The sequence below is a fragment of the Larimichthys crocea genome, chromosome XIII (assembly GCF_000972845.2).
Source record: "Larimichthys crocea isolate SSNF chromosome XIII, L_crocea_2.0, whole genome shotgun sequence".
In the NCBI taxonomy this organism is placed as follows: Eukaryota; Metazoa; Chordata; class Actinopteri; family Sciaenidae; genus Larimichthys; species Larimichthys crocea.
The window spans coordinates 20,385,752-20,410,342 of record NC_040023.1 but is presented as its reverse complement, the minus strand read 5'-3'; the positions used below and the strand labels follow the sequence as shown (position 1 = coordinate 20,410,342).

At 38.8% G+C, this 24,591-nt stretch overlaps 1 protein-coding gene across 1 annotated transcript in view; it reads left to right on the top strand.

Moving 5' to 3' along the window:
- sntb1 (syntrophin, basic 1) overlaps positions 1–23,405 on the top strand; it is a 35,475-nt gene extending 12,070 nt beyond the window's left edge. The window contains exons 3-8 of the mRNA XM_010732380.3: positions 7,709–7,826; positions 7,999–8,088; positions 9,671–9,807; positions 10,689–10,885; positions 18,378–18,607; positions 21,005–23,405. Coding sequence (XP_010730682.1) covers positions 7,709–7,826; positions 7,999–8,088; positions 9,671–9,807; positions 10,689–10,885; positions 18,378–18,607; positions 21,005–21,097 — 865 coding nt within the window. The 3' untranslated portion in view covers positions 21,098–23,405. The remainder of the gene's footprint in view (positions 1–7,708; positions 7,827–7,998; positions 8,089–9,670; positions 9,808–10,688; positions 10,886–18,377; positions 18,608–21,004) is intronic.
- The last annotated feature ends 1,186 nt before the right edge of the window (positions 23,406–24,591 follow it).

Below are 24,591 nucleotides of genomic sequence, written 5' to 3'. Positions count from 1 at the left end.
AACCAATTCCTCTCTGATCCATGGCTCAGTCTGAAAGCATGTCTGCAGTCTTTTTCTGCTACCCTGAAGGGATTACCCAATAATGTTTTTTCAGACTTATTTTTAGGCCGTTTTCAGTTTTTCTTAAAGACAGATGTTTGAAGTAGTGCACAGATAATTCTCAGTCAGCGGGGGGTGGTCTGTTAGGAGGTGTTGTCAAGTTAATTGGTTGGTAATATGACAATGGCCCAATCAAACAGCATGGGGGCAAAAAAGCGATTTTACTTTTCTGGTGTCACAGTCTGTGAATGTGTGCTTTCTGTTCTTTTTGTCTCCCCCTCTGTGTTTCGCTCTTGCCATTTTGCTCCTCTTCCCACTCGTCTTTTTTTTTCTTCTTTTTTTTCTCGTCGTCACTGCTGTCTCATGTTTTTCGCGCTTCCTTACTTGTTTGTGTTTTTCTGCCCCTTTTATCTTCTCGCCTTACTCTCTCCTCTCCTTTTCTTTCATGATCTCTCCGTGTTCCCAGCTTTCTCTGTTATCCGCCTCCCTATGTCTGAATGAATCCTCGCCTTGTATCTCCATCCTCTTCCCATTATTGTCTCTCTTGATTTTTTTTTTTCTCCCACCACAGCTTCTGTCCCTCCATACATGTGTGTTCCTCTCTGCATATGTATGATTTTAGAAGTGTGAGATAGTTGAACCTCACTAAACTTCAAAGCTTCAGACGATGGAGGCAACATCAAAGTCAAGTGGTAACAGTGAGCAGTGACTTCAAAGTTCCTCCGTCTGTATAGACATTGTTAGTCGGCTCAACACCACTGGAGCGGTAAAATGTAAATGCTAACACACACATACACGTGTAAACAAAATAAAAAATAAGAACATCATACATGGACAGAACTGATTGTGAAAAATTCCCACAAAATAAAAAAGTACATTCTTGACAGGGATATGCAGTTTCCTTGCTGGGAAAGTGTCCAGTTATTGGCAGAGATTGTGTCCATGAGGCGCTGTACTTTTCCTGTGGCAGTATGAACACCATCATGTCTTCAGGTTTGAGGTGTAGGTTTTAAAAACTGCTGAAATGCTGACCAGGATCTAAGACCCTGCTCACACTATGTATTATAGATCATTTTTGACAGAGCATCTTTTTGCTCAGCTACTGGCAGGATCAGTGTGTGATCACTTCTCGTATATTTTGTAGAGTCACACTGCTTTGGATTTGACTTCATAAAAAATGGAATGCAACTCAACAACTTGTACCAAAAAGTCAGAAAGTAAGACACGAACATAGCCAGTAAAAGCCCCATTAACCCCCTGTTCCTCACTCCCTCAGTTACATAATCATACAGCATAGCAAACCAGAGGTCATATGCATCCATCCAAGTTCAGCTGAAGTGGGGTGAGAGGTGGGGTACACCTTGGACAAGTCGCCAGTCCTGGGGTTATATATTACAGAAAAATAGCTTACAGTATGAAATTTACAGAGTGATTAAAGTAAGTGAGCGATATGCATAATGTTACACCATAGCAGCTGAAATAATGATGTCTCAAAGTTTCTAGTTGCCTTAGATCTCGTCACACTTACTGCACAGATATGAGAGGGGTCGTCTAAGCGTAGTTCAAAATGTTCAACTGTTTCTTAACCTACATTTTGACTAGCTTGAAGACAGGACATCAAGATCAGGTTATAAAGCCCTCAATATTAGTTGATACTGTACTTCAGTAATGCATTTTCCCAAACAAAGTTTCTATCCTGTCCACTAGTCTACTAATCTTCACAGTGAACAGTGTTTTCATCAAGTGGCTTTAGATAATCACCTCCTCATAATCTCCCTATTGTCAAATTCATCTTGATCTAAAAAAAAAAATATATAGAAAGGCCTTTTGGTAGAAACGGCTTCTAAATCTGAAAGAGCCATTTTTAACAGAAATGTTGTTTTGCATGTTTTTCTACATTCAAAGCTTTTTCAGACACTAGTGAGCAAATAGTTTTTTCTAAATATGAATCTGTGTTCAACAGGTTTTTCTACTTAGTTAAAGCAAATAACAGGTTTAAAACATGATACTACATTGACTTGTACTTAGGTAAATAGTGTCTCTGTCATTCCCACTCTGTGCGCTGTATGTCTGTTCTAGCACTATCTAACTTTGTACTCTGGGTACGGTCACCTGTTGTATGCAACGTCACTTTATTATACAGTTCAAAATAAGACTTGGTGAAAGTTTAAGCTGCACTTTCATGAATCTTGGTTGATGTATTAAAGCTTGTAAGGGCACAATAGGGTTGAATATTCACTTTATTGGCTATAACTTTGACTTTATTGGTCAGTCAGTTACACAAGGACTTGGGGTCAATATCTCATCTGGTGACAAAGAGAGTTTTTGTTTTACACAGATAAGACAGTGTTTTGCAGCTTGATAGAGCTGGAGGACGAATTAACAGGTACAGATAAAGTCCATGGCTAAGTTTACCTTGATCAGCATGTTTTTTATGAAGCTCTTTCCTTATCCTCACAGCCAGAACAAATTCCCCTTCAACTTACCAGTAAATATCTAGTAAATGTTTAAATGGAATGACACCCAAGTTTAAGTGTGGCCCGTCATCCATGAAACTTACATTTATGCTGGAAAGTTGACTATTTCTCATCTTCTTCATCTCAGTGTCTCTAAATAACATGCATCAGTTAAAAATGAAAAACACTAAGCATGCTCTCTATTTTTTTTCCTATTTTGGGTCCAGAGCTGAAATGTTTTAAGAGGTTTTATATTAAGTGACAGGGAAATCTGTCTGTTTTTTACTAGACTCAGTGCAATGTTGCATCCCTCTAAGGGCTTCTCTGTTCATTTCAACAGATGTTGTTTAAACTGTGTGTATGCCTCAGAGGACTGAGGGGGAGGGAGATATGAGGAAAGGCATGGCACGTACAATGATGAGAAAAGATGATAAAAGGCAAGGAAAGAGAAGTGAGGGAATGGAGGAGGGAGAAGAAAAGAGAAGAATTGATTTATCTCTACTAACCATGTAACACTCTGAAGTCATTTTTCTCACCTTACTGTACATGCACACTCTTTGATGACAACTTTCTGTCAGTTTAAATTAAAAAAGAACAAGATAGACTTATCATTGTGGATCAGTGTGGATTCAAAATGTTATGAGAGGGTGTGGAGAGATGGGATAAGAGGAAGGGAGGTTGAGGAGAAGGAAGGAAATGAAAGAAAAAGCACAGGAAAGGGGGAGATGAAAGAAGATTAGGAAAAGAGAAAAATACAAGGAGACAAGGAAGGAAAAAAGAGAAAAGGAATTAGCACCTTTTAATGGATGGACTCTTTTACTTTTCACTAGTAATCTGTGAGACTTGGATATCCACAAAAAAACATATGGCTGTGAGATGACTCCTGGCAGAACCAGCACGATTCCTCACAGTATGGCAGTTTTCTACAGTACCTTTGTTTAACCTTGACACGTTTTTGAAATGATTTAAAGACTAACACTCTTTCTCCAATTCTCAACGTTTCAATCTTCTTTTCTTTTTTAAATACAACCCATTTTAAGTCTACACAATCATAACAGAATGAATATATAAGCTGCAGACCTTGTGCATACAGGTTTCCAAACACCTGCTTTAAACAGGTTTGATTTAGCTACTCTTTAAAAGAAAATCTGCAGAATCAGCAAAGCAAAGGGGTCTGGACAGAGAGCTCTAAAGTTTTGTTGCTACAGCTTCAAAAACTCAATCACCACAGGTCTTAAGGGTGGTGTTTGGGACAGACAGCAAATTTTAAACATTTGACCTGAGAGAGCGAGCTGATGAGTACTGGTGAAGTAGTTCAGCAGTGAAGGCAGGAGCCTTACTGTTCAGTGCTCTGTAGGTGGATAGATATATTCTTTATTGTCCTTTCAAGGAACTTGGTTGCCACAGTCTGTACATAACCTTACTCACTGTAAATGTGAGAATTTTAAACTGGATTGTACAACAGCCATTGAAGAGAATAATGTGAGACCATATATTTTACCCAGTAAGTAGTCATGTGGCAGCATCCTGGATTGTCTGTAGATGATAAAGAGCAGACATACTAAGTGAGAAGTAGAGTGTGTGACAATAGTCAGTGTAAGATAAAGGCCTGTACAAAAATCAGTAGCTCAGCACTTGAAAGTTCAATTGCTAAGTTAAGATCTGGTCAAATGATGAAGAACTGATCAAGTATTACCACTAAATTACACGGGTTGGAGTGGGCAGTAGAGGAAAGGGGATTGATACTTTTCATGATTATAGGGGCCTATCAGGGTCTGTAAAAAAATGTAAACAAAAATTCTGCCATCTAGTCCCTGATATTGTTAAGGCAGTATAGGAGCTCAGATAGCCTAAAAGGCTCCCTAGGTTTCAATGAGAGAGGTGGAGTAGAATATCATCTGCAAATAAATGATATGCAATATCAAATCTGTTTATAATCTGTCCCAAGGGCAGCAAATAAAAAGAAAATACCAGGCGCCCATGACCTTGTGATCAGGATGTGGTGGGATACTAACAAGAGGTACTAACACAGAACAACCACACAGATCAGGGCACGAGAAAAAATCATTAGAAACCCTCAGAAAAGCAGTAGAGAGAAATAGTAGAGCTTTGTCCAAAACCCTGACTGAAATGTAAATATTGTTCCTCTCAAATGCAGCAGTCATTTAATTTGCCTTTTACCTTTTGTCATTTTTTTTTAAAGAAATGGGAGTCTGGAAAAACAGGATCTAAGTTATTTTTCTTTGATATTGGTTGGATAGTAGCATACTCAAAAATAGAAGTGAACACATCCTGTAGACAAGGAAGAATTAACAATAACTGATACAGCATGGCCACCAACTGACAAGACTTTCAATAACAGAGAAGGCGGTATTATATCCAGAGAGCTAGAAGATAAAATCCATTAAATCAGTAGGACAGTAGGAGTGAGAAGTGCTAGAGTTTGGTAGCCAGGTCCAAAAATGGACACTAGACTCTAATAGCCATTACCATATCAACAAAACAGGTAAGAAACATGTTGCAATCATCTGTAGAAAATGTAGAGAGAGAGGTAGTGAGATTAGGGTTTGTAGTAATATCACAGCAAAAGCGCATTGAGAACTGGTCAGCTGTACTCTCAGTGTTCATTTGGGAATTCAATGTTTTTTTGAGGGTACAGAGGGTCAGCATTTACAGAGAGATCAAAGAAAATACAGCAGGTCCTCACAACAGATCAATATCTAGTCCCATAGAGAAAAACAAGGTCCAAGGTAGCATTTTCAAAACATGTGTGCATTTATGTCTGTACTGAAGACCGTGTGTATTGAAACATAGACACCTTCTGCACGCCTTTTTCAAGTTACTTTTCATGCTGAAATGGCAGTTTACACTTCAGCTGTGTTGCAGAAATATTCTTAAGATTAAGAGAAAGAAGGGACGTGCAAAAAATCTGTAAAACCTAACAAAGCGGGCCATGCACTAATTGGCTTAATCAAACACAAAAACGTCCATTCTGAATCAGTGCAGACTGACTGAAGAGCAGCACTTATGCAGTATTGAGTGGAGGAGAACGTGTTAACATTAAAGCTAAATGTCCAAAAACAATGCTGCCATTCTTTAAACGTGACATGATTTGTTTTCGTAAGTCTTAAGATTTATCTAAAAAAAACCCAACTCTTCTTGAAGCGTATGTGACCAGCAACAATTATTCCATGTTGAGTCACCCATTACTGGGCCAAAACCAACAATTAAATTAATTAATCGTGAAATCAAATCATGTGTATTTTTCTCAAAGGTCATCTGTGACTCACATTTAATAGCTTAGTTTCAATGGGTCTATATTTTGTTTTGTTATCTCAAAAAGGTCTGTATTTTAACAATATTTTCACGTGTTATTGCTTTAAAAGAGACATTTTGACATTAAAACTTTGCTTTTAGTTTATCAATGATGACATCTGTATGCTGGAACAGTACTACAAAGCTTTAATGTATATGTGATATAATGATAATCCTGTGAGAACAACTACCCTTTGATCAAGTAAGGGATTGATCCTCATTCAAGCAGGACCAGATTTAAATAATTCCATACATTCAAGCCAATATACCAGTCATCCAGTTCATGTGCTGTACTCCCAGTGGTTCCCCACTTTAAATGCATTGTGTCACACATGCAGGAGATGAGTAATTTAGCTCAAAGCTGCTGCACATTTTGCACAGGAAATGGAAGGTAAGCCTTCCTTTAGGTCTAATATAACTCATGAGAGTCAAGTTGCTAAAACACACATCCTTAAAGAAACTCCTCCACCAAACTCACATCTGGCCCTGGAGTCACCCCGCACTCCTTCTTCCTCCCCCTCTGCTCTCCCCTGGCCTGTCCTTAATCAACTTGCCTTTTACAGGCAGCAGTTGTGGTATTTTTAACCCAGAGAACACCTGGAGCTGATCTAGCCGGCCTCTCTCTCCTCGGAGGGTTTGATGGAAGAGCAGATTCATCACATTCACCGGGGCTTTTCCATGTCCCAAGTGTGTACTGTATGAATAAAGAAAGCTGCAAAGAAAGCATGTTTGCAGAGTTGAAACCACCCTGGTTCTAGAGTAGTTTCTATTTTAAACCACTGAGAGCACCTGGACAGTGGAGTGCTGTTAACAAAAGTGCTGGATTGTTTCAGAGTTGGTGGTAACGAATCAAGAAGATATTTCCATTTACAGTACGTTGTGGACACCATATCTGTACTCCCAGAAAATGGGTGCTGACTGCACTGTTTCTCGATTTCATTCACTATACAATGGTTCCATATATTTTGAAGTCTAACATTTTCTGTCCTTACCTTAAAGGTTTTACTACAAATACTGGTTAGACTAGATCACAGAAGTAACATTAAATTGTGTGTAATGAGTTCAGTTGCGATATTTTGTGTTTTTTCTCTGCTCAAACCTCTTGGGTCAAGTTCATACTCTTCAAACATGGACAGATCTCAGCATGAGCACACACTGAAGAACTGTTTACCATGCCTTGCCCTCTAAACCTCTGAGTCAACCATACTTAATTATTTGTTGTGTGTCAAAGTTACTTTGCATCCTAAACTCTTACTTTTTTTCTTCCTCACGAACAACAGTTGTACCTGTTTAGTGTTTTTATTGCTGGTTATACTCCACAGAAATGAACACCAACTGTATTGATGTGACATTATGAAGGAACAGTGCTTTGTACTGTAAAAGCTGCAACGTACCATTTTATAATTCATATTCACTGAACTCACAATCAAACAGCCGTTCAGTGACATAGGGAATCAGCCTACAGATTCATTTCTCTCACGGTCTGAAATACTCCCCTATGATATAAGGAGATTACTTACGGAAATTTAGTAGGAGACAGCATTGTGTCATATGGCCCACAGAGGATGCATGAGCAATGCCTTTTTCCTGTTTTGAATTGACTTGAATATCTGAAATTTCCGTGCACTTCATTTCATCATTGTGACCGAGTGCCCATTTTCAAGTGGATAAGACAAACGAGCATCTGTTGAAGCTGAAATCTAAGTGGATAACATTTGGTTTCTAAAACTGAGTTAAGATTTAATTGTCAAATTGGGACTGCCTGACAAGGCTAGCAATATATTTTCAATATTCCAAAAGAAATTTAATCAACGGTTTTATCAACTATAAAAGTTTAAGAACCCATCCAGTGATAACAGAGAGGTTAAAGCTGTTTTAACTTTTATTTCCTCGTCCAGACAACTGGAGCTGCACTCTCCTGATGCCAGGCACACCGTGGTGCTGCGGTGCCCAGACCAACCATCTGCCCTGTCCTGGTTCTCTGCCATGCACTCTGTCACATCGACACTGGCACAGGTCTGTGTTTTGATTTTCAATGATTTTACAGGTAATTTCCATCAATGTGACAATCAGAATTAGATATTTAAGTGATCACATACTGTGGCGATGATTCCGCTCCTCGGAGCTACTTTGAATCTAATGTGTCCTGAATGAGCATCTATTCTAAAAACTGTCATCCTCTCAACAGCGGGCGCTGGCAGAGGTCATCCAGAACACAGCCAGGACGGGGGTAGCTGGCAGCAAAGAGATACGACACCTGGGATGGCTGGCAGGGAAGGTAGGTGTGTGTGTGTGTGTCACCCATGCTTCCAGATTTCTCACATTTTTAATGGGGTTTCTTCTGTCTTATTACCATTTTGGGACTACAATTTGTAGGTGAATGTGCATGTACGTCTTTGTCAGCAACAGTTTCAGCTTTACCCCTTAAAGTGTGGACATTTTCGGAAAATGAAAAATCCATTTTTTAAATTTTTTTAATTTTTGTATTTTATGATATGTTTGAACAGATTTCATGTCTTGTTTTTATATGCATCGCTTATGGTTAGCTTTTACTACTTGATTGATTAAACTGTATATTTTTAGTTTTTTTAGTATTTTTTTCAATTAGTTGTTTGGATGAAAAAAAGGGAGCTTGAGAGAGAAGTTGAAGCTCTACTTACATGATATGGGTGTGAATATCTGATTATCAGTTTCCAGATATTACAGAGATGTTCAAACAGAGGTCCCTGGATGTGGAGTAAGGGGGGTCGTAAAAAAGTTTGAAATTGGATTAGTTTAGGACTGGTTTTGGGTTTGGTATGTAGCTGTGAGTGTTAAGGTATGAGCTATGAGATCAGGTAAACAGTATAGAGGTACAATTGTGTGTGTGGGCACATTTTGGTATTGTGCATATCTGTTCTGTACACATATGCATTCACGTAGCTTTGAAATTCATACAAACACACACACACTCACACAGATAAAGCTTCACTGTCTCTTTCACACACAGATGCACACACCTGTGCAAACATATCCACACACATACATTCATACCTGCCTAATTCAGTCCTCATGAATTTGCCGATATTTGATCCTTCAAATGGAGTACAATACTGTTACTTAGCAACATATTCTCATTATGTTAAAAGGTTGACCCACGACCCTCTAAATCCCACGATATGATTGGCTGGGGCAGAACTTCAAAGAGCAGCTTAGGATTCCATGGCTGGGCTGCAGATAAGCTCTCATAATGAGAATAGTTATGGAGCATTGTAAAATGAAATACTGGGCTCTGTGTGTGTGGATGTGTGTGTGCCAGCTCTAAGGAAAGAGTGTCTGTTCTGAAGAGAAAGCGAGTGGCTTGCTTGTTATGAGGGATGGGTGGGCAAGGGGGCACCACAAATCAAATGCATGGAAAGCATAACTGTATCGACACATCAGACACCTGTATTTTTAGCTAAGGTACCCAGCTCAAATAGATCATTTTTAAAATATTTAATATATAAATATGACAGAGAGATCGATTAAAACAGTTGAGAAAAACAATGTTTGCTTCCCAGTCTTGGATTTAATTGAGAGTTGAATACCGGTCGACACCCACTGCTGAGTACACAGTCTTTTACATATTAAACACACAAATCATTTCTCTCTCTGACACAACATTAGTCCCATAAAGCAACTCACTGGCACACAACCATTGATAATACTGATGAAATACCAACTACAAACCTGAGGATGATTTCAGTATTATATTTTCATTCGAATGTAGCAATCCCCCCCTGACCCTGCAGAGGATAAGAGGGTACAGAAAATGGACGGATGGATCCAAACCTCTTGTACCATACTGTATTTCTATTATTTATATATTGTTTGTGCTGCAGACAGAGAGTGAGAAGCAGAGCTGGAAGCCGGTGCTGGTGGTGGTGACAGAAAAAGACCTGCTGTTGTATGACAGTCTACCGCGAGGCAAGGAGGCCTGGCAGAGCCCTGCACACACTTATCCACTTTTAGCAACACGGTGGGTACAAACATCTCAAACATACACTGTACATTTATACCATAAAACATTCAAGAATATATCTGGAGACTGCTGATTGGTCACTTAGTTTTAGAATGTGGGTTGAGATGTGGTGTTGATTGCCACACTCAAAACTAGGATGAAAGAGAGGGGGAGCCTCGATATCCTTTTAAATACGGGAGTAAAGGCAGTAATAGGATTTTAAAACTAATAATGACATTGATATGTATAAAATTTTAGCCAATGCTACATTTTAACGCATCTTAAAATGCTAAACCACAGCGCTGAATATGGTAAACATTAAACATTAAACAGCAACCTCTACTATTTTATTTTACAATGACTCCTGAGGTNTAATAGGATTTTAAAACTAATAATGACATTGATATGTATAAAATTTTAGCCAATGCTACATTTTAACGCATCTTAAAATGCTAAACCACAGCGCTGAATATGGTAAACATTAAACATTAAACAGCAACCTATACTATTTTATTTTACAATGACTCCTGAGGTTCAAAAGCAACTGTTAATTTTGTCTTTTATACATCTTCCAGTTTGTTTTCCTTTATAATGAGCTTTGCAGCCTCCCCTTTATCATTACTGACAGGTGTAGCGTTGCACAACTGTGATTTTTGCACATATCAAATATGACTTATTGTATTGTGAGGCTTTTTAACAACATGTGTACCATCACGTAAGTGGCTTTTTGAGTTTTGTTGTTGCTGTGTGTAACAACATGCTAAATATATGTAGAGGGGGAGGGGAAAAAACAAGAAATTAAGAACCTGTGGCTGGGAGAAATTTCCTTTACAGTGACAAAAATGTTTCCCCTCTTCCCCATAGTATTTGACAGTTTATGTGTGTATGTGTTTATCCAGTCTCGTCCACTCTGGCCCTGACCGAGGGTCACCTCACTCTGGCACAGAGTTGTTTTTTGCCACACGGACTGGCACGCGACTCGGCATTGAGACTCACCTGTTTCGGGCTGAGACCACCAAGGATCTGTCCATGTGGACCAGACACATAGTCAACGGATGTCACGCTTCAGCTGAGATGATCAGAGAAGTCACCACAAGTGAGTACTGATGCACTTAAACACACAAACACAAAGTAAGCAGCACAGGTCACTGTGCTGGATTCTGTGATGCTTCCTCAGACGTGTATAGGCATACTGCAGCAAAACATAAGCAGAGAGACAGCAAGGATAACTACTGCCTGGGGTCTTGCAAGCCTAAAATAAAGTTAAAATCCTGTGCGTAAAGCAAAACGCATCAGTACATGCACAAATACACACTCCCATGTCCACTCATATACTCATATGGAAGAGGGTTTGTGATATAATTTGACAGCCATATGGAAGATGTAGACAAAGCACTTGCTATTTATAGAAAGGAATGCTATTCTAGTGTGTGTGTGTGTGTGTGTGTGTGTGTGTGTGTGTGTGTGTGTGTGTGTTCTGTTTGGCATTGAGTCTCAGCCGTCAAGGGAATTCCAACATAATACCCCTCTCTCTCCCCGCTCCCTCTTTGCCTCCCTCTTTCTGCGAGCACAAATTGTCCTGGGAACTGCACTTCTCCCCTGGGTCTCCCTCCTCTCTTCGTCTATGATAACACCATGCCAAATTGAGTCTCGCTTCAGACCCCCGTCTTATATGAGACGGCATGTATCTAGCTGCAAAAGATACAGGACCTCAACACTACATCCTTGTTGCCAGTGTTGTTTCTGCATTTATCACATTGTTAAAACTCTCCTAAATGGTGCCTTCACCTATGAGTACAGGTGTAAATGTTACGCTTTGATTGGCATGGCAAGCCTTCATTCGCATCTGCAGTACTCAATTTAAATTTAAAACTCCAAGGTGTTTGATAAAAATCAAATTTTGTATGTCATGGTAGTGAGCAGGCAAATGTGAATGCTAAAAGCGCGTTTTACTTAATCCCGTGACAAAATGCCGTCTAGACTGGAACAAGCTGCTCAATATTGATGTGCTGTAGCTTGAATATAGCAGTGAACTCAACAGCTTTATCATTCTTATTGTCAAGGTGACATTTATTGGAAAACTAACCCTGTCCAATCAGGTGTGCAGATCCTTTCTGCATTCATTTATTGTTTTTAGAGGCCATGAAGAGTAAGAGTAAGCTATTAACACAAAAACACTGACAGGATGTCTCTTTTTTTCAATGTGTGTCGACATTGTGAACAATTAATATACATGGAGCAGCATTGCTGTTATTTGGAGTTGTGTTTTGGTCACCTGATGAATGTCATAAGTCCAATGTTCATACTACTTTTAGCTCTGTTTTTCTCACTGTGACTACAAGTGGCAGCATTCATATACACATTGTCATTCAGTCCATTGTTAATATAACAATAACTTGTCTACTGCTAATCTATAGCCATGCTTGCAGCTCTGTGAAGCTCTACTTCAGCTCAGCTGTGCTTTTACTGTAGCTACACACCAGCTTGGTAACATGTTCACATAACACATGACAGTGCTAACATACTAATGTTTAGGAAGCATATGCCAAATGCCTCATGGCATATTGTACAAATTGAAATTTTGACCTGGTGATGGTGCTACAGTAGACAAGATATCAGGGATATTAAACTAATTTAATAGCAGTCTATCTAACATTTCATCAATTAGTTTTTTTGAGAGGCTTTAGTTTGGACTAAAGTGGTGGACCAACAACAAACTGTCCATTTGTTGAGCTATAGATGTCTTCGCTAAAAGCAGCAGCTTTATTTAATTGAATTTAATTGAACTTGAACAGGATTAATGAAGTATAAACTAGAAAAATAAATAAATCCGTACTGTAATACTGATTTAGTACAGCGACACCGTAGGGCAAAAGAATGAAAAATGAGGATGGTTTTGAATATTTATTGCTCACTGTTGAATCTGAAATGGATCCCATAACTTTACTGAAACAGATTGATGTTAGCCCTCGGTTTCTTATTCTGCAAGCAGAAAAATAATTTGCAATTCCTTGAGAAGGAGTGTGATTAAGCATACAAAGTGCATTCACTCATTTTTCAGCAGTTGCCACCTTAGGAGTCGTTGCACTGACCTTGTCAGCTTTTCATCTGTGTAGCATTCTGATAAATCATTGTTATAGTTTATTCACTGTCATGGCTTGTGATAAAGATTTGCTTTGAAGATAGATCAACTCTCTATCAATCACTGGGCAGCAGGCCATTCTTAGATGGATTTTAAAGAGGAAAGTAATTTGTTCAGCTCTGAAATTAATTTTAACAGGCACTTGGCTTGCTGTCGTTTCTGTTATTGTGATGTCCAAGGTGACTTAAACTTTTCTGAGCTTATATTGATATTTTCAGCTATTAGCAGGATAAAGCACTGCATATCATGTAGTCACAGCTTGTAGTTTTAAATCCTGCTTATATCTACCACATAGTGTATCTCCTCTATTACCAGAGTCCATTTAGTCTGTGTGACATAATCTACATTAGCAGATGGAGATTTGGGGAAATAAGTTTTAATTTTCTTTCTTGCAAAGAGTTAGATGACAATAACCATGGTCATGTATGTGTGCTAAAAATAAAAACTCCAGCCAATTACCTTAGCTTAGTTACCAACAGTTTAATCATACATGGAAATACACATTTTAGATGACTGCCTGTGACATTTGAAGCTATAGCAACCAGCTGGTTAACTTAGTTTTCCCTGGAAACAGGGGCATACAGTTAGCTCTGTGCTACTTCCAGCACCACTAAATGTTATGTCTGTCTTTAACATGTACAAAAATCAAAGCGTAAACCTCAAACTGGTTGTAGTCATACGAGGGATGTGTGCATGGCTTTTATGATACGTTATATTAACCAGTTGCTTGAAAGTCCCAGAACAGCTACTCCTTGTGTATACATTATTTTCTCCACTGCTGTAGCCAATGTCAAGGATACACCCTGAATCACATATTCAAAACATTATTTTATGACCAGCTTCAGATTTATGTATTCTGTTTAACGTCATTAATCTCACTTCTCTCTACACACTCACAGCCTTCTTTGTTAATGTTGTTGTCAAAGGTGACAGCTGTAAAATTTGTTCAATTGTCTCAGAGGTCGACTGGGTCTCCTTAATGAACAGGTAAACAGCTTAATGACTTAAAAAAGCAATTCCATCTCAGTTGTTGTGGAAAATTAACCCGGTAACCTGCTGTGACACCTGAATTTTAGACACAGTGGGATGCATTTTCAAAATATGACATACTTATATGAATACTAGTACTAATATGAAGTACCTGCTGCTAATGTCATTTGCGAGTTTAAAACAGCCAATAAAGAAAGAGTTTCTCTCCTGTAATAACCTTTTAGTGTTTCCTCTTGGCGTCATGGTTAGTGTCTCCCTCCTCTCTCGCTGTCTCTCACTGTCCCTCATTCAGTTCCTCTCTGTCTCTCAGTGTTATCACTCTCTGCCCCTCCATCCTTCCCTCTGTCTTTTCCACTCACCATCAGGCAGAAAGAAGGGCTTCTGTTGCAGCTTGAAAAGCCCCTTTCTCCATGTGTGCCTGTTTGTGTGTGTGTGTGTGTGTGTGTGGGTGTGTATTCTGGTGGGAAACCCTGCTTGCCCCACAGATCAAGCCTCTCAGGTAGAAGAGTAGAGTTTCAGATCTAATTTTCACTCCTGAAGAAAACAAAGACCCCAGCACTCTTTGCCCCATTTACAACTGTTGTGCCATTAGGGAGACGTTTGTCCTGCCAGATTGTTTATACATCATTAGAATGATATTACACATTATGAGAGTCATTTTTCATCATGAATGGGATGTCTACAGGGTTCCAGGGATATTACAATGTATATTTGACTGTGTGTGTGTGTGTGTGTGTGTGTGTGTGTGTGTGCCTCATGTTTCTATTTGATTTACAGCATCCTCCTTATCAAGATTACTTCCTGAAGCTGTAATCAACACACCTCTGTTGTTTTAGTATGTTTCACAGCTGATAAGGAAAGGAGAAATCACTGTAATACAATACTCTTACTGGTCCCAACAGCTCACTTGATCACCGTGGTTTGAAGTCAGCATTGCATCGCAAACAATAAACACTATCTATGTTGGACAAAGAAAGTTCATTCAGTAACTCTTCAAAAAAAATTTCTTTTTATAGAAAACAGTTCTACAGTAAGGTGTGGGAAAGGCTCTGCTCTTCGTGGGAGGTCCCAGAAAATCTGAGCAGCAGCGAGGATTCTGCTGGGGGAATTAAGAGCCCAGTATGTTCAATCAGAACCACTCGTTGGGTGGTCAGATAGCTTCGGAAACCTCTTCCCCCCACAGCTTTCAGACATCGGATTAGGATGCGGCCTCTGTCCGACCATTTCTGTAACTGTCTTTTTGCTCCACCCTCGAGCATAGCTGTTTGAAACAACTTTTAATTTCCCCTGCGATCAGCACATCATAAGAAGTAGTTCTGATCAAGTATACTACCGACCCTTAATCATTCCTCAGCAGATTTTATTAATGTCAAAAATCTAAGCACATAGAGAGACAGAGACTTGTAACAGCAAACTTACATAAAGCATCAGCAGAAAAACATTTCTATATTATGATTATAATTGGTGCACTGTACACCTGTATGAATATGATTGGACTTTACTAGTCAGCTGGTAGTCCAGCAGCTGATTATTTCAGTGCTGTCTGAATTAAAGCTCTATTTATAATTCTTGAGACTGCCTTGACATAATGAATACATCTGCAGTTTTATGTTATCAGTGCAGTGCTGGTTGTCTCATGTTGCATTGTAAACTCCCATAATAAAGTACCTCTTTTTACAGCTGACAACTGCTGCTAATTGGCAGTCAACCTAATATGACCCACCTTTGGAGCAGTGTATGTAATTGTGAAGTCATTCAGAGAGAGAGTGCTTGTTTCTTGCAGGAATTATTTTGTCTCTATGCTGAACCATAGTGATAAAATGATGTAAGGTTTTCATAAATGTTTCAAATGTGCAGAACATGATAACGTACCAAAATGTAAACAATAACAAGAAATCTAAATCTATTTAGCATGTGTTTCTTTGACTTGATTACTCCATGCAGGGTGAATTTAACTCACAAGAATTATTTGCATATTGAGTTTGACCATAGTCTGGTGTGTGTGTGTTACTATGTACACATTTGCCAACCTTGGTTTCATAATCGCCTTTAGATAAAGAGCTGAACGAGGAAGGGATTTAGGTGTGTATAGGGTGATTAGTGTGGTTTGACTGACGACACGGTTAAGTAATCAGAGAATGGGCCTGTTGACAGTCGGACAAAAGAGACTGAAGCAGGCCACAGTGAGCAATAACACATATACGAACATTATATGTAAACACACATGCAAAGGTATTCTGTACACACACACACACTCATATATACATCTCTATGTCTCTTTTACATAAACATAAACACACTAATTTTTCTTGCCAGCACACATTACACACACTCTCACTGTCATATGTACACTCATGCAAACACACTCCTCCCCTCCCTGTACATGCGCACACATCCTGCTCAGGCTGTCAGCAAACAATGGAAAGATAACAACTCTCTTCTGGCTCACTATCACACAAACACGCCGCTCGGTAGATCAGATGTCATCACGAGAGAGGAGGTTATGCTGTAAATGAAGTATTCAGCATGCAGCCTTCAAGTCTGAGTGAGGGAACACTGCTGTCAAGCAGTGTGAAATATAAGACTAAATTCAGATAGATCACACTGTGCGGAGACAAGACAGGTTTTGACATTACAGTAGTGAAAAGTGATGCGTAAATTGGGGGAGTAGATAAAGATAGTGCACTCAGCTTTCAGTCAGACGCACGCTGTGAAGAGAGAGCAGGAAAAATGTTGTGCAACAGATCCATTAAGCTGCGGTCTCAGCAGGTTGGTCGCCATGTGAAGAGGCTGACTTTGATAGATAACTGACATATTCACAGCAAATCAGTTGTCACAGTTGGCAATCAGATTGTACAATATATTTTTAAAAAGGGGAATATAAATATACACTAAGTTGCCAGTTTATTGGGTTCACCTCTAACTAAAACTATATATAGCTAGACATGTCTTCAATATTCTGTTGATATAAATGGTTTGGCCTGAATTAGAAATACCTCAATTCTACAACACCACAAACCACTTAATGTTTAACCAACAACGCTCTAAAAATGTCTAACCAAAAACCTTTTATATTTATATGTAACCTACATTAAAATCATTATATCATTAACGTATCATTATTCTAACCTAATAAACACACCTAATAAGCTGACAGCTGAGAGAGTAAATGCTTTCTGAACAGTTTGAAATATAGCCAAAATAGCCAATAATTGTCAGTGTTTTTAAATGTATTTTAAATGATCAAACCATGATAAACTGAGTTAATTGGAAACATTAGTATAGTACAGTATACTGCATATATTCAACATAATTAGCTTTCAAGTGAATTTATTAACTCAAAAAGTTATTGATGTTGATGGTACAGTAGAAGACCTGTTTCATTTAACGCAGAGCAAAGGGACACAGTTATGGCACTGAACTGTGTTCGACTATTTCATATGTCATTTTTCATCTTTTTTAACTGTTATGGAATTTTCTATCCTTTGGTTACACAAGATCACGTGTGGGCCTTGAGGTCCTCGGCAGTATTAGTTGTTTGGCTTTGATTGAGAACATCAGGCGCTGGTGTATCTCAACACTGTGGTGGCCAGGGTCGAAGAAACCTATTGCTACCTTCCTAGTCATAATAGATAGCTTGCCGTTGACGGTCCAATCTGCATAAACAGACATCTGTGTCTCCAGACTAGAATATGTCGACAACAACACTTCCATAGGTAAAGACATTCTCTTTGACTAATTCTGGGAGTATAGTATTTATCTTGGAGTTTAAAGTCTATCCACCAGGATGAGTTGGGCAGAATGTGAGACCGACGGGCACTTCTGATGTAGTTTAAGAGTGTCTCTAATTCTCCTTGATCAAGCATCAATAAATAATACAGCATAAGACATCAGAGGTTCCTGAACACTTTCTTCCTTCCTGACCTCACCATTGACCTTTGACTTCAGCAATTTCTCCACAGCACTAACCACATGATCACCTGTCATTGTCAGTTGAATTAACTGAAAAAGAGACTGTGTCAGTGTCATTTATCTTTTTAGAGCACTTTGCAGAAACATACAACCCAGTAAGATTACACATTAATCAGACTGAATGACAATGTCCTTCCAATAAAAGCCAACACTTAAGTCATTAGACAATAGAAAAGGTATCCTGAGGGAGGGTTTTCCAAGGACAGGACGGAAATACTTCTTTGTCCACCATATGCATTTCAGTGTGTCCTGCTTCTTTCATAAACATCTGTGATTTAGAGTCTTACTGTTACCTTTCATTGTAATTACTTATTCTGGTACATGCACCAGGATAATGATTCAAAATCGGACTTGCAGTTTCACTCTTATTTCTGTCATCCACACGTTATTAATGCAGGGAAAATGAAAAACAAGGTGATTTGTGCATGAGCATGTTGCTAGCTAACAATCAAAAATGAAATTACCATTTCTATTTATCATCCAGGTTGTCTATACCAGGGTCAGGAGTGCCGGCTGGTGATTCACTACGAACAGGGCTTCTCCGTGCTGGCTGACCCCACTTTGGGAGACAGGGAGAACGGAGAGGAGAGAGGAGCTCAAACACCTACACAGCCCAAGGTGCTCCTCTCCTACCCCTATGAAAAACTAAAGATGTCCTCAGATGATGGAGTCCGAATGCTCTTCCTTGACTTTGGAGGGAAGGAAGGGGAGATTGTGAGTGTTTTTGTTTTGTTTTTATGTTTGGACACACGAAATGTAGCTCAGTTTTGTCTGTGGTTGTGGTCCACTGAAAATCATCCACCCCTACACATTTGGGAAACTTCTGAAAGAAAATATTTGGATTGAACACAAGCCAAACAATTTTACTCAATCCTTTTCCATTTCAGGTTACACTGAGTTAAGATGTTCTTCTTTGAGCATTTGCTTTCCTATGGGCGTGTACAACTCACAGTAAATAGAACAAGTTCATACCATCTCTCAGGGGGTTTCAGAGGGCCTACTGGGAAATGAAGCAAAACACAAGTAAAAGTGTACGAGAGAGCAGCAGAGTGAATGTGGTGCAGCTGAAAGTAAATTACTGCACAAAAATAACACAGCATAACTCCTGATATAAAATGAACTTCGCTCATACGTCAGCCTTACCAGGTAAGAGTGGAGTTTTCATTAAAAATAGCCTGTCACTCACTGTAAGACTTTCAATCTGTTCATACCACTCAACACTCACCGTATGAAGGTCCAGCTAAGCTCAAGAAGTAATCAATTGATCAATTGACCAATTGATGTGTCTACCTGAAAACAACCAAGTACAAACTCTACCACTCTAGCCACACAATATTCTTCACTTCTGCTTTAAATGTTTAAGTTTTTAGCCTCTTGGATCTTATTTGACAACACTGATACGATTATCAATGTTGGTGTCAGGAGGATGAGCTCTAGTACCATCCCATGGCACTTATACAAACTGCTTTCATCCAGAAAAACATCATTGATGATATCATTCACTTGTATTCACATTCATTCATTTACTGTATGAGGGAAAATAAAGTGACAGCGAAAAGTAAAATATTTGCTCTTGGCTTATGGGATTCATAAATTGGAAACTGAGACATTTTATCTGTCCTCAAACTGTCTGTATAACAATTCGTATACGGCTCTGCATAAAACACTCACGTTTGATTGTTCAAATGTTGAAGGCAAATAAGTAAAGACTTTGGAGCTTTGATTCAAAACCCTCTGTTGGCTACCTTACCAGAACAGATTTTGGTGTTTGTAGCATTTCTGAAACCCAACCCAGACACAGCTTTATAAAAATCCCACTGCACTTGCGGATGTGGCTGATGGCTCATTAGTTCAGCATTTCAAAAGTGGAATAAGCTGGACTATACTGTTATTAGTTAGCAGGGACTATTTGTCTAATTTTGTCATAGCAATTGACAGTTTATCTCCTCTATGCAAATAATGTATAGACTGAGGCCAAACCATTGATTGACTGTGGCTTAGAAAACAAATATTAAGAGTCTACTGTACAAAAATCTACTGTACTCTGGCATAGTGGTGCTTTGTGCTAAATGATTAAATCAGCATGCTAACATGCTCACAGTGCCAATGTTTATATACTGATGTTTAACAGGTACAATGTTTATCAGCATGTTAGCATGCTAATATTTAGTAATTAGTACTAAACACAAGGTCCAACAAATTTTTTTTCAGATATTGTGGTTATAAACCTAGTTATTCAGCACAAACGTAATAGCACTGGATGAAAAGTTGATGGATCATCAAGGTTATAGCAATTCATCCCGAGAGGTCATGAATACCTGTACTAAAAGTCATGGCAATTCACCCTGTAAAGCTGAATCACAAATGTCAACCTTGTGGTGGTGTTTAAAGGGAAAGTCAATGGATCAAAAAAGTCATCTTTCATCTTTTGGCTACTATGGCCATCTGTACCACATTTCACGCCAATCCATCCAGTTGTTTTATAATATTTCAGTCTGGACTGAAACTGGTGGATCAACAGCTGACACCGCCATTTGTAAAGCCACTGCACCAGAACAGCAAAAGAAATCACTTCATTTATACCTACTGCAGAGAATTGAATTTTTTTGGAAACACAAGATCTTGTGGACCAGTAATGACGTGCAGGTCTACTCATATTTCATTGCCCTTGGTTTACTTGACATGAGGTAGCCTCTAAAACTTCCTCAGCACTAAATCTGATCAACTAAACACTTGTTTAAGTGTGAATTTATAGGGTAAATCTCTCTAAAGGAACAGGATGTGAGTCATAGTACCGGTGAAATCACCTACTGTTGATTCAGGTTATGAACAGAGCTTTGTTCAGTTATGTGGTGTTTGTGTGTGTGTGTAGCTCCAGCTAATCCTTACCTCATGGGGAACTGTGTTGACCCTCTAGTTTTTAAAATATTTTTTTATGGTTTTATGTGCTTTATAAACACTTTTACTTTTCCTTCCCTCCTCTCCCTTTCCCCCTTTACGTCATCCTGTCTGGTTTAATAATCTTTTAATCATACTCTTTCTTCTTTACCACAGTCATGTTTTGAGTTTTGTCCGGCTTTTTAATTATGTTGTTTTCCATTTCTCCTCCAGCAACTGGACCTCCACTCGTGTCCGAAGCCGATCGTCTTCATCTTACACTCCTTCCTCTCTGCTAAGATATCCCGTCTGGGTCTGGTGGCTTGACCTCTCTAAAGGGACGTTTCATCTCCTTTGAAAACAGAAATCCACATTGTTCTTTCAGCTCTCTGCAGCCCGCATGCAGTACACCACATCAAACTCCTTCAGACGGGGGACCCAAGCTGAGTGAATGTAGCCTCTATATGGAAATTGACCCCTTTTTGGGTGTCCAACTTCAAGTTAAAGAAACACTGGAGAAACCAATGCAGACTGGTTTTACTTTGAGTGAAATGGATAGATTTCTATGGGAAGAACTGTCACTGTAAGGGCTGCATGGACTGAAGAACCACAGAAAACACGGACTGGACTTGAAGGACAGCGATGACACATACAGACAGAGGGACACATTTTAAGGAGCAGATTGGGCATTACTGTCACGTCCAGGCTTGGAATGACTGGACAGTGCAGCACGGTTTAGATAAATTTACTTTTAATTCAATCAAAATGTAATGGCAAACTGCCTCCCATTTACCAATTATATAATTTATTCACCATTAGCTCTGAAAGGACATTCTGAGTATTACTCGGTCATTTTTCTTCACCAAACACTTGACACTGTGGAAAAACTTTATGCATTTGTCTTTGTTAGTGTTCCCTGAAATGTCTTGTTAGCGTTGTCAGCATTCATCATTTAAACCGGGAGAAACAATCGCTCGCATAGTTTCCCACAATTTGACAGCTGATTCCAATGCAAAATGTCACAGTATTCTTTTAACAGGTCGCATGACCATCTGGTGGTCAGTGTTTGACAGATTTGACAGTGACAGTGAAACTCATATACTCATACTCATATAATATACTCATATAGTCATATTTAAATTCCAAGTCCTGTTTGTCACTCAAAAACACAGAGTATTTGTTGAAGTTGGTGAAGTCTAGGCACATAAAACTTTGGGTTTGTTGATCAGTTTTCAAATACAATCTGTTACAGCTGAAATGATAAAAAATACTCTGTAAACTGTTCATTTTTTTTACCAAGTCTTTTCCTGTTTTTGAATGATAAGCAGTACATGGAATTTTAAATTTAAAACCAGAAACCCATATCCAACTTATTATAGCTTGTTACTGCAAGTTTGTCTAGACACTGGCGATCCAGGTGGCATTTACTGTTGTTTCTGCATCTTCAGTTTCCACAGAAATACCAGTGTTATATATGCATAGAGGATTATGACAAAAATAACCATGCATATGATTAATTTAACCTTAGTAATACCATAACCAAATAATGAGGCGTTTAGTGAATACACTTTTTACTTTCTTGGAGAGAGTTAAAGAAGCTTCAGCCAGCAGCTGGTTAGCTTAGCTCTGCTTAATGTCCGACTGGCCTGGCTCCACCCAAAGGTTACAAAATCTGCCCACCAGCATCTTTAAGGTTCATTTTAAGCACATTATTAACACATATGTGTTGATTTATTAACTGTGCTAAGAGGCAGATTTAGTCAGACTAGCTGACTCCAGATGAACCGCTAGTCTGCAAACAGATAAATCTGGAACTAAAGATAAAATAATGTTTTGGATCTCAACACAAAAAAACAGCTTTTGAAAAAACAGTCTCATCACAAGGTCTATTTTGTAGCTGTTCTGTTCTGTCACTGCCCCTGTGACATTTCTAGCTGTTGGTTTTTGTTTTTGTCTCAATGTAACTTGTGAAGTTAACTTCAACTTTAGAGATTCTGTTAGGTGGATTTACCTTTGGACACAGCCAGATTAGCCCTTATCCTATGCTAAACTAACCAGTTATTGTTATATTTAATAGATAGTAAAATGGATCTTCTCATCTAACTCTAGGCAGCAAAGTGTATTTCCTGAAATGCTGAACTGTTCTTCTAGTGTCTCCTGTCAGATATGATGATGCAGTTCACTCACTCCTTCTTTATTTCAGCTTATGATTGTAAGACTGATCTGATATCAACTGAAATCATCTGACTAATACTCAAAAAACTGATTTACATTTTACTTGATTCACTGCCATGAGTACTTCTAATATTCATATTGACAACTGAAACTCAATCAAACATGCCACAGTCACCCCATCAAGTATTATTTATCTTTAATTACAGTAAGGTTGCCATCATAGGAGTCTTTAATCCTGCTTTAGTCCTGCAGTAGCCACTTCAAGTCATGATCTTTTTGGATGTTATGTAGCTGATCATATTTTTCTCTGACATGGCTGATTACCTTCCCTCGTGCCTTCAGATGACAATGTGACTTCCATGATGGCTACTTTACTTTTGGTGATGAGCACAGAAATGTTATGTTTGCTGTCTTCTTTATATCATATACACACTTTCATGTGACCATTTACATGCAGAAACACACACACTGTGAACAATGATTTACACATTGTAATCCTACCACTTACTAGAAGAAATATCATCTGTTTTGTTGATACTAAAAGAAACATAGTGGAGGTAGTTTCTGTTCAGACACGAATCCAGCATTTACTGATAACCTCAAGGGGAGAGAAGCTTTTTGAGTAAAGGCTGCTTTGAAATGTATGATATGTAGTAAAGAATGCACTGCCTTTCGGCAGCTGCTGTACTGTCACTCTGATTGATAAAGCTTAGTTTTTAACTCAAACAATGCACATAAATCATGTATTTAACAAAAGTTACACGATGGGTTTGTTTTTATTCTCCTCACTTGTCATTTAGTCATCTCTCGGCAACAGCAAATACAAATTAGCAGAAGCCGCTTGGAAAACGTGGGCATTGGAGAGTTTCAGTTTCACTACATATCATATTAAAATGTAAATTACAGCGACATTTTTTTGCTAACGATACTGATTCCTAATTATTTTTTGATGTAGTTTTATTAGTAGGATATTATACTGTTCCCCTCTCCACTCTCAGAGTTGAAATGAACTCAACCCTCCTGAAAACACACACACATTCTCTGCAGAAACTAGCAGTATTTTATTTCGGGGACAGTTCAGATGAAATGTGGTTAATTTAGTGCCTATTAGTGACACTTCAGCTTGATTTGAGAAGTGTTTTATTGACCAGCTCAGCAGAAACGATTCATGTGTCTCTAGCTGAGGAGCTTGAGAGTAATTGAGATCTAGGCAGTGCTTAACACAACTGCAACTCTTTGACATTGTTTACTGGGCTGCTAGGTAATGAGTTGGCATCCTTTCTCTTTCTCTCACACACACACACACACACACACGAACAGATGGATGGACAAATTCATGTTACTGAGGGTAAGAGGTTTAGACCTCAAAGACAGTCATAACTCCTGAAATTGTTTACTGCTTGACATTGTTTACCTGCAGATTTTCCCACCTCTTTGTGTTTCACCTTTGTTCAGGTCGTTATTGACTGTCGGCCTCGGTGGGACACTAAACATCTGCAGATAGCAACTGTTGCATCATGTGAAATAAAAACACAAAGAACACTCGTCAGGTTAGTTTTCCCGTTGAAACAGACAAAGATGGGTTTGTGCCAATCTTAAGACCTACACACACACACACACACACACACACACACACACACACAACT